This window comes from Serinus canaria, chromosome 1 (assembly GCF_022539315.1).
Source record: "Serinus canaria isolate serCan28SL12 chromosome 1, serCan2020, whole genome shotgun sequence".
In the NCBI taxonomy this organism is placed as follows: domain Eukaryota; kingdom Metazoa; phylum Chordata; class Aves; order Passeriformes; family Fringillidae; genus Serinus; species Serinus canaria.
The window spans coordinates 55,685,228-55,702,386 of NC_066313.1; the positions used below are offsets into that span (position 1 = coordinate 55,685,228).

At 36.2% G+C, this 17,159-nt stretch overlaps 1 protein-coding gene across 1 annotated transcript in view; it reads left to right on the forward strand.

The window, feature by feature from the left end:
* The window catches only part of VWA8 (von Willebrand factor A domain containing 8), a 188,389-nt gene that overhangs the window by 159,041 nt on the left and 12,189 nt on the right, over positions 1-17,159 (forward strand). The window contains exons 38-42 of the mRNA XM_018908692.3: positions 5,596-5,704; positions 6,469-6,625; positions 9,310-9,418; positions 14,027-14,152; positions 15,710-15,868. Of these exons, the coding sequence (XP_018764237.1) occupies positions 5,596-5,704; positions 6,469-6,625; positions 9,310-9,418; positions 14,027-14,152; positions 15,710-15,868 (660 nt within the window). The remainder of the gene's footprint in view (positions 1-5,595; positions 5,705-6,468; positions 6,626-9,309; positions 9,419-14,026; positions 14,153-15,709; positions 15,869-17,159) is intronic.

A 17,159-nucleotide genomic window follows, 5' to 3' on the forward strand; every position in this document is an offset into this window, starting at 1 on the left:
GCAGGAATATCTGCTACAAAAAAATTTATCTGCATCCCAGTCAGTATTAAGGAGAAAGCCCTTCACATTTTATTGGAAGCTAACACTTGTTAATTACTTTTCTGTTGAAAGCTAGAAATATTTTCAAGCTTGTCTGACTTCTGCTTACAAATTCTAAAAGATATTTCCTAACCTGTAACCATGAGTTCTCTATCTGCCAGCTGTAAAGTCTGAGTACATGTTCTGCCCCTTGTTTTAGAGAGCCAGCTTTTTACACAACTGTAATGGAGGTTTGGACAGTTTTATTTTTTCCTGGCATAAACCTGCCAGGAAAAAATAAAATTTTAAGTGGGACAAGACAGGAGGAGATGAAATTCCCTCTCTTTCCCTGTCTCCACAATAAATAAAACTTCAGGGATTTTAGTCTTGAGTTAGTTGTAACAGAGTTGAAGAATGAGGAGCTAATGTATGACTTAACATAACTTGACTTAACATAACGGCTTAACTTGGGGAAATGTTGTTAATAACCTGAAACATGAATGACTGAATAATAGATCTTCTAAAATGTTTATTTCAGTTGACTTTGCTAAATGTCTTTTACTCATTACACTGGTTATTATTATAAACATGTTAATAATAGAGCTATTAATGTACATTCAATGCAGATGTACTTTGAACAGTACTTGCTTAGATACAGAAGTGCACAGTTGTGCTGCTTGGGACTCTCTTTAAATGGTGAATCTTCTTTTTAAAGATTTCTCTTTCTTCTCAGTTTTGCTGCAATGTGGGGTTAAGATTACTGGATGCTAAAATGTCATTAAGGTCACCTGCACAAAATCAGTTGAAGCTAAATTTGATAATGCTTTTGGTCAGTTTTACTCAGAGAGCCAGAGAGATTTGTTTTGAAATGCATTAGAAGCAAATTAATTCTAAAATCAAAAGGGAAGTACTGTATTGTGAAAATTACTCATGTTAAAATGAAATATGGGTGTGTATGGGGCATCAGTCATTTTAATAATAGAGTACAGTATCTGTCTTCATAATTCCCACGCTTTTATTGTGGGTTATTTTCTAATGGGTTCATGTAAGCTCTTTTCTTCCCATAGCTGTGACAGTGCCTTGTAGTAGTGGCAAGGCACAGTGTATCTGGGTCAGCTGTGTGATCCTCAATACAGCCTCTGTCTCTTACTGAGGGATTGTGAAAGTGTCAAAAGTATGCCACTGATTCCTTACTCTCCAGGGGTAATGTTATTAAATTAGATGATTTCACATCAGAATTCAATAGAATTCAATCCCACATTCACTTAACTGGCATGAATGTGGTTCTAGATCCACTTGCAAAATAGTTAAGATTTATTTAGTATACAAAATGCCATAGTTTGTCTGACCAGCTGAAGTCTAGACAAAACTACCAGCCTTTGACTCATCTTCGCAGTGGCCACTATTACAGGTTGGTATGTGTTTAATGGCTGTTTGGCATAAGTATGGCACAGATGTGAAACACCTGGTTTCACTGAGGTGTTGAGTGCAGTAAATCAAGTAAGGGACTTCTTTCAGCCTCTTTATCTTCTTCATGAAGGGTGATAAGATCACTTAGTTTCCAAACGGAATATTTTGTATCAGTTTTCCCTCTGCAGCTTGCTCTTAGAATCCCAGTGTTGTCAGGATAAAAAGAAAAAAAAAAAAAAAGTGGAGGCATATAAAAGCATTTTGTCATACATTCATATTTTTCAGAAGAAAATTATCTAGAGCAAGTTGTTCAGATGCCATGTATCTCCCACTGAAAGGAAAATCAGTGTTTAGTTCTATTCCTGCCTGGCTACCCTTGCTGTCAGGAGTTAATGGATGTGTAAGAGGCAGGACCAGACAATTAAGTCAAAGCATTAACAAGTCATGGTTTTTGTTGTTGTTTCTAAATTTCCCTTTTTCTTAAGCCTTTCATGCCATTGGCTCTTAAGAAAAGCACATTCCTTTGGCATCCTTCTGACCTGAACTGTTCATATTCTCGCATGCAAAATTTTTGTTTGTTTCATTGAATTTGAAAGACCTACAGAGCCTGCATCACAAAATCCTTATGAATGTACCTGTTCCCTATTGCTGTAATTGCCTGAGAATATAGAAAGAAAATGAGAGAACAGAAGTATTTGAAACCAGAGACTAAGACATTGAGGATTACTGACAATTAGGACTCTACAGAGAATAAAATAAGAATTGTGTATTCCAGGAGAGGATGGTAGTTGTGCTACTTGTGTAATGAAAACTTTGAAAAAAAACCTTCCCAAATATCCCAAATAGGGAATGGAAAAGTGCTTTCATACTCTGATTGTGAATCACCAATATATATAAAAAAATTTAGATAATTTACAACTGAAACATGAGTGCCTTGAATGTTTTGGAAATAGTGGTTCTTTTGGAAATCAAAAGGAAATTTCAGAGGGAAAAATTCTGTTTTTGCAGCTATTCTTTTCTGACCTGTGCCTCACAGCTCAAGGCTGCAAGACTGAATTTTTGTGTTGTTTCACACAGCCGTAATATGCACACCAGGCAGTATGGAATCTGCACAATGATGCAGTAATGAATAGTGCCTTTCTGTGTATGTATAGCTAGGAAGAGCACATATTTCTCTCAAGAAAGGGTGATTAATCAAAACTTTTTGAAAGGAAAAAAGTTCCTAGAAGTCTGGCAATTAGATTCAAATGGAAAATATTCAGGAGGGGACAGGTCAACTTTTAAGCAAGGAAATAATTTATATATTTGAAAAATACCCATCATAACAGTAATAAAAAACTCATTGTAGAAATTACAGTGAGACAAACTTGGCAAAGCTGGTGTGGATTTTAGGTTTGGTTGAGTCCTTTCTCTGCTTTTAGTGCTTGTTTTTCTTGTCATTCTTCTCACTCTAGACAAACTAGGTATTTCCAGCTGGGTGTTCTTCAGTTTCTCAGGTTCCTAATCCATGCAGTTTTGGATTCTGACCCTTAAATCTACCTTTCCAATAGTTTCTAATGTCAAGAATTCCTTCAGTCCTCAGAGGGGTGACTTAACTGTGGCTCTTCCATCTCTTTATATTTGACATGCTGAAGAATGTATCGTTGTCCAAAAGTTTTTCTCTTTGGTTTTTTCCTGATCCTCCCTCTGATTTTATGTCAAGGCCCATTGATTAACAGTTTATTTATTTGTAAAATATATCTTCATTTCTAATATAGGTATTTGGTAGTCTAACTTCTAGTTTATAGAGGTGCTTTCAGAGTAGAGACAATTTGTTGGCTGTAAAATTACTCTGAAACTTATAAAATTACCTTCCATAGATATGGGAATGGGAAGGGGGAAAGTCTGACAAGTCACTAAGGGAATTATCTAAGAGCTCACAGAAAAACTAGGGAAGTATATCCAGAAGATTCTCTTCAAAGAATTCTAGGATTCTACTGTGTGCTAATATAATGCAGTTTCTAAGTATATGGTAAATTTGAAAAATAATTACCCCAGCAAACCAGAGCTAATAAAAATTGGTTGTTAAAGTATTCAGTTTGAAAAATTCTAGTACCTTTTATCTGCATAGGTGATACTTAAAAGAAAAGTGGATGAAACTGCTGCAATTCACTGGCATGACATTTACACATCTGCTGTTGGTGTTCCATTCCATTATCATTGAATTTTCAATTATTTTATCCATTCAGCTATTAACTATACATAAAAAGAAAAATAGCAAACAACTCGCATTCTGAAGCTATGACAGATTGTAGCCCTTGGTTCATTTCTTCTTTCTCAACCAATTTTTTTCAAAGTTTTAACAGAAATTAAATGTTTGATGTTTGGTATCCTTTCAAGAAGAGAAAGCAAAAAAATCATTATAAGATTGAAGATTTTCTATTAACCACATGCCATTTCAAAGTTACAAATACCTGCTTTAATCAGATTCAATCAGATCAATATTGTTGTAAAATAAGTTTATACTAGAAACTTTTCTAGTGCATTTGTACTAGAGCCACTATTTGTGAACAACTTAGACTTGATAAAGATATGTGAGCACCAAAGCTCTTTTGTCTACAGACCTTTTCACTGAAGATTTAAACAATGCTTGTATTTCAAAATGTTTAGTGGAATTTTTTATTGGAAAAACTTGACAAAAATAGAATATGACATTTGCATCACTGGTTATAGTTATGTTTGTTTCATAGAGCTTTCTTCTGAAGAAGTAATATTTTTCTATAAAAAATACATAAGCATGAGCATGTAAAATTTTTGCCTGATTTCATGTTTCTCATTATAGAATAATATTTTGTTTCATAAGGCTGAAACTGTCATTTTGGGTTTATAATTTTGTTTTAAACTAAATTCAGCAATTTTTGTTAACCAGTGTTTTTGATAGTTTTTTAATCTACCAGTTATGCAAAAAAAGAATGGTTTATTTTAGAGGAAATCTCTTAAACCAAAAAAAGTATATAACCCTAAGGGTAGTATGCTGTTGTGGTTACATGTTTCTCCCTATACAAATGTTAAATGGATGTAATTTAGAAGATTAGATCTTGATTTTACACTAATGACATGGTTCACAGAGGATGTATTGTACCTCTTTGAATTGATATAAATTCTGTAAAGGGAAGGAAAATGATGTTGTGAATAGTTGCCAGGACAGTGTTGTTAGAGCACATGTTTTCAGTTCAAAAACATGTGTGGAATTCATGTCAGCATGAAGTTGAGTCTGCAAGACAGTGAATTCACTGCTCTATGGTGAAAACCCTGATAATGCCAGTGAACTTCTGAGAAGGCAATAAATCTTAGTTGTTGGGACATCTAAATTCATTGGCGAATTAAATGTATTATGGTAGATAAGAAGAAAGTTAATTTAAGTGGTTAGAGACATTAATTTTCTATCTCAGTCCCTGGATTTCATTTAAAAAAATATCAAGTGGCACTAAATTACAGAAGATTAGTAAGGGGCAGTTCACACATGATTCACTGATTTACTGCATGACTCAGAGCTCATAATGGGAAGGAGTATTTTTGCCTTCAGTCACCCACTTAAGTCCAGCCGCAGCCTAAAGTGACTCAGCCCTGACCATCTGGCAGCTGTTGGGCGTTCAGCTGTGCCATGAGTCAGCGGGCAGGTCTGGAAAACCCAGCATGGCAGAACTTCTGGGGTCCAGGCAGCAGTGTTGAGAATTCCACGAGCCTGTCATTTAAACTGGCCCATTTGCTGGCCAATCTCATCTCTTTAGTCGCTGTTCATGAAAGGAACATCAATCTCCCCAGAGGGAATGTGGGAATGGATGTGCAGTGCTGTGGATATACAATACTCTGAGAAGTGTTTGAACTGCCGGTGATTCTGTCTACAGGGGGATTTTGAGTTATGTTGGGCAGTTATCAGGAAGCAATTTCTGGTGTGGATATGAACAGAATGCAGAGGGGTTCAGATGTGGCAGTAGCCTTAGTTCAGGTGTGAGTCTAATGTGCCACGCGGGAGCCCAGTTTTTCTCTGCTCTGTTCTGAGGTGGAATGTTGCATTTATTGAACTAATGCTGGTCCTACAGCTGCTCAGCACACCCAGTAGTTATTATTAGGTTGTTAGGGTATTTTCTGTACTATAAGACATATTTACATCTCTCTCTTTTACAGATAACCATTGAGAGGGAAAGTGGTTTGGATGTCAGCTCCCCCAAACATGGAAAAGTGGATCCAGACAACATGCCACATGTTGGTGGAAATACGTGGGCTGGTGGAACAGGTTTCTCTTTGTTTTTGTTTGTTTGCATTTTTTTTTAATTCATCATTGACAGATATCTAAGGGAGATGCTGTGCCAGTCAAAAATGGTTTTATACAAAGCTGTCCTCTGCTTAGAACTATTTTACCCAATACAGGGTTGCTTTATTGCCAGTAAAAGAAGAGAAAAGAAGGATTTGCAATGTCTAACTTAAACTGCATGTAGCAGATCTCTTCTTCAATTATAATTTTTTTATTTGCTTTTACGGGCCATACAGAAAACAAGAAGCTTACAGCCACAGAAACCAGGCCAAGTCATTCTCTTAGATGTCTCTGTAGCTGCAAAAATTTAGATAGTGCAGGCAAGAGGTACACAGAACAGGCAAAGTACCTCCTAATTCTAACAGGTCATGATGGTGGCCACAAGATAATGTGAAGCAGTGGAAGCAGTGTAAACCAACAAATTCTAGGGAGAAGACAGAGTCTGAGACCAGGAGCTCTGAAGAGATGTTAAAGATTTATATGTTCTATGGTCCCCTTTGTACAATGTGGAAACCAATTATGAATCAAGTCTCAAGGAGCTATAAACACAAGTATTCTATGGGAGTTCTTGTTTACCGTGATAGCTGTTAGCTTTTGAAAACCTTTGGCATTAAATATTTCAGCTGGGGATTGTTAACAACATTTTTGGAACATGTGTAGATGACAATGGAAGCTTTAAAGAAAATTTGTTCTTATTTTTTTATCAAGTGTATATTCATAATGTTTTTTTATCTCAACCATCTTAGGTGGGAGAGACACTGCTGGGTTGGGTGGCAAAGGTGGGCCGTATCGACTGGATGCTGGCCACAGGGTTTACCAAGTGTCCCAAGCTGAAAAGGATGCTGTTCCTGAGGAAGTTAAGAGAGCTGCTCGAGAGATGGCTGAAAAGGCCTTCAAACAGAGGTAATGTGAAAGTCTTTCTTTGCTTTTCTGTTTTCCAGAAGCTGAAAAGAATCTTCTTTCTTAACTGCATTTATCAGCTCCCTTACCCTGTTCATTATCACTCAACAGAGATTACCAGCACATGTTTTTTAGCTGTTCTGGACAAGATGTATGGAATGTTTTATTGAATTAAGCCACAATGTTAAAATTACTGTGTGATTTGGTAGAGTAAAACATAGCTAGATGGAGAAGGACGTAAATATTTCTATTTTTTAAAAGAAATAGATTATATGAAAATTTCTTCAAATCATGATGAATCCAGATTGTATGTTGTTAGGAATTAATCATTTAATAAGTGTCTTTCAAAATGGACCACTTCAAGCAAATTGCTTCTGTTTGAAGGTTCTATAGCCAGATGGTTAGAGCATGGTGCTAATAATATTGTGGGTTTGATCCCTGTATGGGTCATACACTTAAGAATTGGACTTGATGATCCATGTGGGTCATTTCCACCTCAGAATATTCTGTGATTCTGTAATTTGAACTATTAAGCTTCAGCAGCTAATTAACACAAACAGCAGGTCTTCTCAGCATGAGTGTGATGTGTGATTACTGATCAACTCTTTCCCAGAAAGTGCACAGATATTCAGATTTCTTCCACCAACTGAACTCTCGAGTCAATCTCTGGTATTTTGTATTAAAAAAAGTAGCCCACCTCTTCAAAATTGCTTCTGAGCTGCTTCATAATAGAAACTATGGATATGTATGGTCTTGGATATTGTACATCTGTCTGTGCAAATGTCCACCTGGCATGCTTTGATGAGTTTCTACTGCCTGTGTGGTGATTTACTAAAATAGAGAAAAGGGGAAATTCCTGGCTACTGCTACATGCTGTGGGTACAGTACAGCTATGCCCTGTAAAATCTGGGTATCTGTTCATGAGGTAACAATTCCTGTCCTGAAAAACCCAAGTGGGCTGGCATGTACCAGCTGCAAATGTAGCCTAATATGAAACCACATTTGACTTGGATCATTATTCTTTATCACTTGTATAGTTGTGGGAACTAACAGATAAAAATAGGGAGGTTGGAGTCCTCAGGCTGACAGAAAAAAAGAAAAAGGAAATTGCAGATTTCACTGCTTTGTTTATACAGGATTCTCTGGAGAGGAGAAATTTCATATAAAAGTTATTGATGCTTTCCTGGCTAGATAGTATTTCTAGTGGTAAATATTTTAAATTGCCCTATTTGACAAAAATGGAATTAACAACTATTCTGGAATAGATGCAGTATTTTTCATTATATTTTTCTGAACTGTCTTTCACTTCGGATTTATGTAGAGAGCAACAAAGTAAAACAGCATGTGAGGTTCTTTTTGTTTCTTTTATAGATCTGAAGATACTGAACTCTATTGGCGGGATTCATGAAATTAAATGTGCAGCACTGAAAGTTACTTTTTCCTGCCTCTAATGAATAAGAGTTGGCTATAGTGACTACGTGTATGCAAAACTTCAAATAGAAAAAGACATCATGATAGAGACAACAAAGATTTGATGTTTGATTTTAATACTATTTTCAAAGGGTTGGTCTAAACAGCAGTTCTCAGGTATACTTCACAAATGTACCTGAGGCAATTAACTTGTGATAGTGTTATAAAAACTTGCCATTAGAAATAAAATTAGCCTATACATATCTTTACTATACATTTAGAGTTCAGTGAAAAACACTGTATTTTTTTAAACATTGTGAGTGAGATTATGCTGTTAGGAAGTGCCTGTTTGAAAGGGGCTGGGCACAGATAGGCCAATATGTTTTAGCTGAGGTCTGAACCCAGCCACATGCTGGGGGTGGGGTGGGCAGGTACACAGCTGCTGCCTCTCTGAGTGATGTTGGGTCACAGCAAGTACTGAGCAGTGAGCATTCCCAGCATATCTGCCTGTTCCCTAGCTCCTTCTTCACTGCTGGACCTCCGTAATTACATTCCAATGGTGAATTTCACCTGTTCTGCTAAGCTGTGCTGTAGAAAAGGTGGTACAGAACTTGAAATGGACACATCTTTGCTTATAAAGAAAGCATGTATCTGTTTTCATGGTGCAGGTATGCTCTCTGTTACAGGCCTCTGGACAGGATAATGCATGACTCATTTTCTATGGGGGGAGCAGGGTTTTGTTAATGTTTATTTAAAACTTCTTGGTTTCAAGGTTTCTTCATTTAATGAAGCACAGAGATAAGTATTTGAAACAGTTACTATTTTCAAGTCTTCAAGGACAGATTTTATAGTATTTTACTTAATCTTTGTGTTGAAGCAGGAATCAGCATATGTTTAAAATACTCCGACAGTGAAGTAATGAACTTGTAATCCTTTTATGTACAGATAGCAACACCTGAGCCAACAAAACCTTTCAAATTTGATCACATTTTTCAGAACCTCTGATTTACTTCTCAAACTTTAAAGCATATTAGGAGAGAGTCATATATTAGTAACTTCAATAAGTTTTAATGTGATAGTCCCTGTAAACATTAGTGAACATCTGCCTTATCAAAAATTCATAAGAGCAGCTGCCACTTCTCCGATTTGTCTCTTCTGTGTGCTTGTTGCAGTCTAAATTTCCCTGTTACCAAGTAAATAAACTTTTCGTTTATGTTAGTAAATGGAAGATATGCATGTTTCCTAAACTCTTCTTAGCTCCTTGTTCTTTCCTTTAGATTGAAAGAGATTCAGATGAGTGAATATGATGCATCCACTTACGAAAGGTTCTCTGGAGCAGTCCGACGTCAAGTTCAGTCACTCCGCATCATCTTGGACAATCTGCAGGTAATCTTAGATTCTCTGATAAAGGAGCACAGGGAGGTCATTACATTAGCCCCAAATACTATCCTGCTAATATCCTCTTAACATCTGGTAGTGATACTTTTGTAGGCTAAAACCAAGTTTGGGTTATAATCATTTAGAGAAAACAGTTTCATATTACTGTTTTAAAAGGCAGCCTACATGTGAATCCCAGTGCTCACCTCTACACGTTCCATTATTCCCATTCCACACCTTACATAGATTACTTACTCAGGAGCACAGTTTTGTGACAGAAAATACTACTACACATTATGAAAAGAATTTGTGACAATGTGTAGAGCCCAGTCTTTGTCTTTACCTCCAGTCCAAGAGTATTTTTTAGCTGTGAAGTGCAAATGCTACAGATGTTAAAAGAGACACCCACTCCAGGTAGGAGCTTTACTGTATAGGCAGCTGAAAACATGGATTTTTTTTCTTGGGTTTTTTTATCTCTTTGTGATAGAAATAGGTATAGACCAAATCTCCTAAGTGGAAACTCACTAAAACCACCAGTTTGCCTTTCTTCTGGTAACTGGCTGGTTGTTGTTCTGGGGTTTTTTAATACTAATGTTCATATACAGGGTAAATAAAATTGTAAGTGCATTGTTTCTAGGAGACATCTGCTAATCTTCAGTGAAAATTAAAGGAAAAGTGATTTACTCCTTACAAGACATATTTGACTATAAGTATTTCTATTGAGGGCTGCTAACCACTAGTGTATATATACCTTGGTTTATTAGTCACTGTGCTGTGTCTTAAGCAATAAAACTGAAAAATACAGAAAGAAATCGGTCTGTATGATAAACAGCCTCCTCCTGGCCAAAGAAATTCAATCCCCTGCTATTGCAAGTAAGAAGGGTTATATTTCTTTGCATTATTTTTACCTTTAAACCTTTGTAGCTACAACAGCATTACTATAATCACATATATACCCAAAGAACCATTAGCCAGTTTTATTATGAATGTACCAATTCAGAGAACTCCTCCTGTAATGAACATTTAAGTTGGGCATAATTAGGTGATTCATGAGCTTAATATGTGTTTCACTTCAGGACACAGACTTTTGGCTTATAAAGACAGGTCTCTGTCGAAAAAAAATTGGATGTAAATCTCAGTTTTGTCTACAACATTTATATCTAGGTGGGTTTTTAGCACACATGCGATTGGAAGCACACTCTGGGTATGAAGTCAATAAGTAAATCTTCAGTTTGAAGCATTTTTTTAAGTCTGTCTTATCTGTCCCTTGGAGTCAAAATTCTTACATTCAGAGGTCATGTTAATCATAATAAAAAAATAACATATTTTAATATAAGGAGGGATATCCTCTTGCTTTTTTCAAAAAGGTCATTTTAATATCAAGGCAAAGTCTTATAAGCTGCTGTGTTTTATGAGACTTTGATGACTTCCTGCCTGTAACAGCTAACCACAGAGTTAGGAAATGTAATTTATGATGAATAAAACAAATTACTGAATTTGAAAAAGCTAGGCAAAGAATAAGAGCAATAGTGAAAGAAAATTTTTAACTTTATAAAATTTATATCGATTTTGGTAAGGATTTTATTAGAAGATGAACTAGGAAAATGAAGATAAATTATAATAGTAGTTAATTAGTTGCAAAGTGCCTTTTTTAATTAGGAAGCTGAGTACAATCACATTTCATGTGAAGTTTTTGAGAAGGAAAAAAAGTTGTTTGAATTCTTCAGCACGGTAATTCATCTGGCCCTCACGAAGAGCTGTGTATCTGTCTCCCATTATTTTCTGTATAGTCCTGGGTGCACCCTGGGTTCTCAAGTAGAACAGTTTTCTTTCTGTTGTCAGTCAGTCATTCCTCATATCTCAATTAAGAAACCAATGGCAAAGTTCATTGCAGTAAAAATTTGCAACTCTGATTGTCTATGTGTTTTTAACTTTGTGAAAATCCCAAATTACCATCTCAGTATGGAACATGTTTGGCTTTTGAAAAATGTTTGAGTTTGCTTTGTTTCAAACTGTGTTCACATAATCCAAATATGTTGCTCATGTTCATTTAACCTGGTTTTTCTCTTTAATATATGCCTTTTTATTGTTATTGTTGTGGGTTTGTTTAAAATATAATAATTGGATTAAATTTTATCTCCCTAGAATCAAGAGTCTGGGATATGGTTCCAGTTGTCTGTGGCTTGCCAAAAGTTAGTAACCACAGAAAGAAATTTTTGGAATAGGCAGATCCTTCAAAGTGATACATAAACATAGTCTGAGAATGTAATTTCATTGTTCATTTTGCTTTTTTATAACTTGCTGATCTCTGTCAGCTCTTTGAACAACATTATCAAAACATAATGAGTTTTTGTTTATCTTCTGTAGAAGTAGCAAAGCCAGAAGTCCAGGAAATCCTGTCACTGATGGGCTCTTTCTTCTCTCCCCTGAAGCTTGTCTGTCTGAACTCCAAATTCAAAAGGTTATGGTCAGTCAGTCACTCAGAAAGACCTTCTTTATTGTGAGGTGACTTGCCCTCCAAAAGTACTTCTCTTATTGATGATTGCAGAGAGAACTGGGGCAACTGTCCCTGTAGCTTCTGAGCATCATTTAGGCTCCTACATTTAAACTGGGCAATCCTGAGCCTGAGCTACTGAACTTGCTGGGCAGGGTCTGGTCATTGCAGCAAGAGTAAAATTGTAGCAGTCCTATAATAAGCATGGCTTGGAAAGCTGTGCCCTGTCAGTAGTATTTTCATGATTTCAGCAGCTAAGGGAACATTTGTGTAATGTTTTCCCAGAAACAAATGCAGACCACAACTGGCTGTGTTTAATACATCCTCTACCATTACAAGCTACATATTTAGAGGTGATAACTTCACATACACAACTTTTTCTCCTTGGACATTTACAGACCAAGGAGTGTATATATATTATCAAAACAAGGTGTGTGTATATATTAGGTTTTCTCTTAAAATTGTAAATGCTTTTAAACTAAAGGGTGTTTTTGGTAGAGGTCACTGGGAATTCACAAGTGAATGCTATGCAACTCTGAAGGCAACAAAGGGTTAAGTGATTCTGTGGAAGAAGGGATTTAACTTTCATCCCAGGCATATTTAATGATAGTAGAAGTTCCTAGCTGGTGGTACAAACAAACTCATGGGTGCCCCACTGCCAAAGTGACTTAAAGCTCAACTGACTGCAGCACCATGGAAATGTATCAGAAAACACAATTGGCTGAATTCACAACCTCAAATATTTTCAACTTTCTCTTCTGTGATTTACTAAAAGGCTGAGGTTTCCATGTTTTTTGGGAAACATTGTTTTTCCTTCCCATCAGGAAGCATCTGTAAAGCTTTTGATTTTGTTAATCAAGACACTTTTCTGTGGCTTTGTAGTCTCTCTGCCCCTTATTTTCATGGGCAAGTAGTCCAATAATCTTGAGTAATTATAGGTAGTAGTCTGAAGTCCAGAACTCCTTCTCTACACACTGAAACAAAACCTCATTCATTTAGTCCAAAGCAAAATCAAAGATTCTCTGAACCTGAAGAAGTCATTACCTGCCTGTATAGAACAATAAAGATTCATCCTTTCAAATCCCAGGCCTGCAGTTTACTGAGGATTTGTAATGTAATGCTTCCTGCTCATCAGAAAAGAATTGATTTTCATTCCTGAAAGTCAATGTTTAAGGCAGTTTGAGTCCTGTTGGATATTTGATTTTCCTCCAGTTGCTAGCCAACAATTTGCTGAGAGGGCAAAAGCATTATATGTAGACAAATTCAAAATTGTCTTTCCTTGTTGGGCTTATTACTAGGATGAGCAATTTTAACAAGAAGATTTAAACAAATTAAATAAACCACAAACCCCATATATACAGACTTTGCTGTCTTTAAGTTATCTTATGTATTATAAACCTATTCTGCCTTATGTATGATGAAGCTAACCTTTGAAAACATGCTTAAATATGTTGCTTATAATATTATAACACTTGAGTCTTCAATCTTAACTGCATGCTCTGCGTACAGGAGTTCCATGAATGTCTGAGTTCATGGATTGTAATGTATTTTCATCAAGTCAGGCTGTAGATAAGCAATGTCCTTTCAACTAAAACAAAAGAAGTGCTAATTGGACTGTCTCTTGAGTATCACATTTTTAAAAGTAGTTTTTTTAGTAATTAGTTTATAGTGTTAATACTGTTTTAGAATCAACCATTTACCATTGCCTAAAGTGGATTAAATGGATACTGTTTAGTTTTTTAAGTCACCCCATGACTTTTTCTTGTTCTGTGTGGATTGAAAACACAGAACAAATGGTCAGGTTGTGTGTCCCTTCTATTGTATGTGTCTCTGAACAGGTCTTCCACACACATTTTCAGCATATTTGCTAGAGGAAGGGTTAACAGTTTTGCAGTTCCCAGTTATACTCCCATAAATGAAACTACTGAAAGAACAGGGAACATGGTATTTGTCAGTGTTGATTTTTCTTTCAGAGAAGACCAGGACAGCTGTGAACACGTGTTTGGATTTCTTTGACTTATGCCAAAACTGTCACATCATTACAAAGAAATTAATGTGTATGTCATGTGCAGTGGGCCGTACATTGTCTGACACACACTCACATCACATCTTTTCTGTTGTAGGCCAAGGGTAAAGAAAGACAGTGGCTAAGACACCAAGCTGTTGGAGAGCTAGATGATGCCAAAATCATTGATGGGCTGACGGGAGAAAAAGCCATATATAAACGACGCGGAGAACTTGAGCCACAAGTAAGTATTCAACAGGAACTAGGGAAAGGTGGAGAAGAGCTTAACCAGTATGCTGATTTCATAGTGGCTGTACAATGCATCTTTTTGGAGTTTGAGTAGTTTATATGGATGAAAACTCAGAAAAATATCTCTGGCTTGGTATGTCCCTGGCACAGAGGCAGCCACTTATGGAAAATTTTCTGTACCTCTTCTTATAGTCTTGCATAAATATTTCCTGTTAGCCACCCTCAGAAAGATCTAGGCAATGCTAAGTTTTGATCCAGTGCAACAGTTTTTTAGGTTCTTATTTCATATTTTAATGGTCAGAAGGCAATTAGAAGAAAACATTTATTTTGTTTGCTTTTATAGAAAAAAGGAATATATTTTCTCATTAACTTAATTTTTGTTAACAAATATGCTGATCCCCTTTGAAGTTTAAAAAAAAGTGCTTTACAAATGTGTTTTCCTTATTCTGTAGTATGAAAATAATTTCAACTTCCACAGATACTTGGATTTAAAGTAATGAAAATTATGATATAAAAAAAAAGTGATAGTAAAAGCCATTAAGATATGATAAAGTTGACTGTCCTATGGCCCAATTCAGCCATTCCTTAGAAGCCTTTACAGTTAGACCTATGTGAGTCAGCAACAGAGAAACCACTTGAATCAGACCAACTAAACCTGGCCAAAACTAGTGGAGTTACTCCATAATACTCAACAGTAATACTTAATGACAGATTGCAATTTTTAAGTACACTAAGTTGGTTTTTTTAAATGGCTGAGCACAGCATCTTTTTGCATGTCAGCTACCCACAGTCTATTAAAAAAATAAAGTACAGAAATCCTTTACAGGTAAAAGGAACATTTTAGCTATTTGTTTATATTGTGACTGGGGGTTTTTTGTCAGGTCATATATAATAGCCTCATACTTGAATCCAGACCCATCTCATTGCATGCTAAATAAAACACCTCCCTTGAATGTACTATGCCAAAAATTGTTAGAACAGATGGAATTTGTTTTCAGAAAAAAATAATGGTTTCGGCATTAGAATGAAGATGGAACTAGTAGTTAATCAGAACAAGATTTCAAACATTTTTGGAATGTTATTAACCTCAGCAGACAAGTTTTTACAGTCATATACAGTCACTGTTAGTACTGCATGCCAAGAAAAAACATTTCCATTATGAAATGGCAGAAAAGAGCAGAAAGAGCTCTTTCTGCCAAATTTGAGAGTTTCTTTACTGAAATAAAATGTTAAGAATCAAAACTGAAACAGAAAATGTTTTTTCCTGACAAGCATGTGTGGAACGTTTTGAGGTATTTTGTTTCCAGTCATTGAAGGTGAGAGGAAGCAATAAGCTGAGTTATCTGTCAAATAACTGGTTTGCAATAGAAAAATGTTTGGGTTTTTTGTTCTTAAAAAAAAAAACTACAACAGCAAAACCAAACAATGTTTACTGGGTAAAATTTTCTTGATTTGCAAAGTGCATTAGGTTTCCTTTTGGAATATTTTAATTTTACTGATGTTTAGCTTTCCCATTTCTCGTGGGTTGAGTTCTGTTGTGCTTCCCTGGCAGCCGGGGAGCCCCCAGCAAAAGCCCAAGCGCCTACGCCTGGTGGTGGATGTTTCCGGCAGCATGTACCGCTTCAACGGCGTGGATGGGCGCCTGGAGCGCTCCATGGAGGCCGTCTGCATGGTCATGGAAGCTTTTGAGAATTATGAGCACAAATTCAAGGTAATTGCAGCTGGGCTGGGAGCTCTGGGGTTATTGCACAGCCTGTGTGCAGCACTGGAAAAAGTGTTTCAGCAGTCAGTCTAGCCAAAGAATATTATTCATTCCCACAAGGATATAAAGACATTAATCTATTTCTAACAACCTGAAAAATAATACTAGTGAGAGGGTAAGAAGCATTACATGTTTCAGCAGGGGAGTATTCAGTCTAAGACTTTGATTTAGTGAGATTTTCTGGGGTTTTCTTCTGGTTTTGTCTGTTTCTTTGAGAAGAAACACTTAAGCCTACAAAACACAAGTAAATACGAGCTTCAGGTCATGCAGAGATACCACGTCCCACCATCCACCCAGAGAGCACACAGCAGTACTAGGTCATGGGAGGAGACCAGGCTTCTTTGTCCCTTCTCTCTTCTAGTTAATTGAAAGCACAAAATAATTTCTTGGACTGAAACATACTAGATTCCAAATGTCACTTAATTGTAGCCTGCAAATGAAATGTAAATAAATAGAATGCTCTTTTTGTCTCAGTAAGCCTAAAGAAGGTCTAGGCCATGTTTCTTTAGCCATAAAGAAGATAGGATAGTCTCCAGTTAATTCTGGACATAGACTGTGTTTAATGGAAGAATAGAAATGTCCACTACCTTTACTGAAGAGCATATCAAACACAGGAATTAAAATATATCTAAACAAAACATAAAAACTCCTAAAGAAAGTTAATAGAAACTTAGTCCAGGTCAATTCAGCTAGGTCTGCTTCACCTTGTTCCTTCAACAACGTGATTATACAGGTTTCTGTTCTTCCATAGGATCTCACATACAGAATCAGGCATGTGCTTTTAAAATGTCTTCTAAAGCCTAATAATGCACACTTCTATTTTTCAAGAGAAAAGTCTAAAAGAGGAGACAGGCGTTATACTTTTTCCTAAGAAAACAAGGCATGTGCTACCATCTTCTTTGGCAGTAATGCTTTCTTGTCCTTAAACTTCATTAAATGGAGCATGTTGCAGAATTTCAAACAAATTTGAAACTATGGTTTTGCTCCCAAAGTCACTACATTCCTGAAAACTTAATGAAAATAGGCTGGGTAGAGAGTGATGATGTGTAATCCACTTGAAGGAAAATGCTGAAACCATAAACTTCTACCTTAGCCCAGAGAAACCATGTAGGAACTAAAATGTAATTTAAAAAATAATTAGAAATCAGGGCTTTATTGGTTCTGCTGTTCATGTAGCTCCTGCTCACTGATAATAGAAAAGTTAAGGACAAATATTTACAGTGACAGTGCAATTATGCAG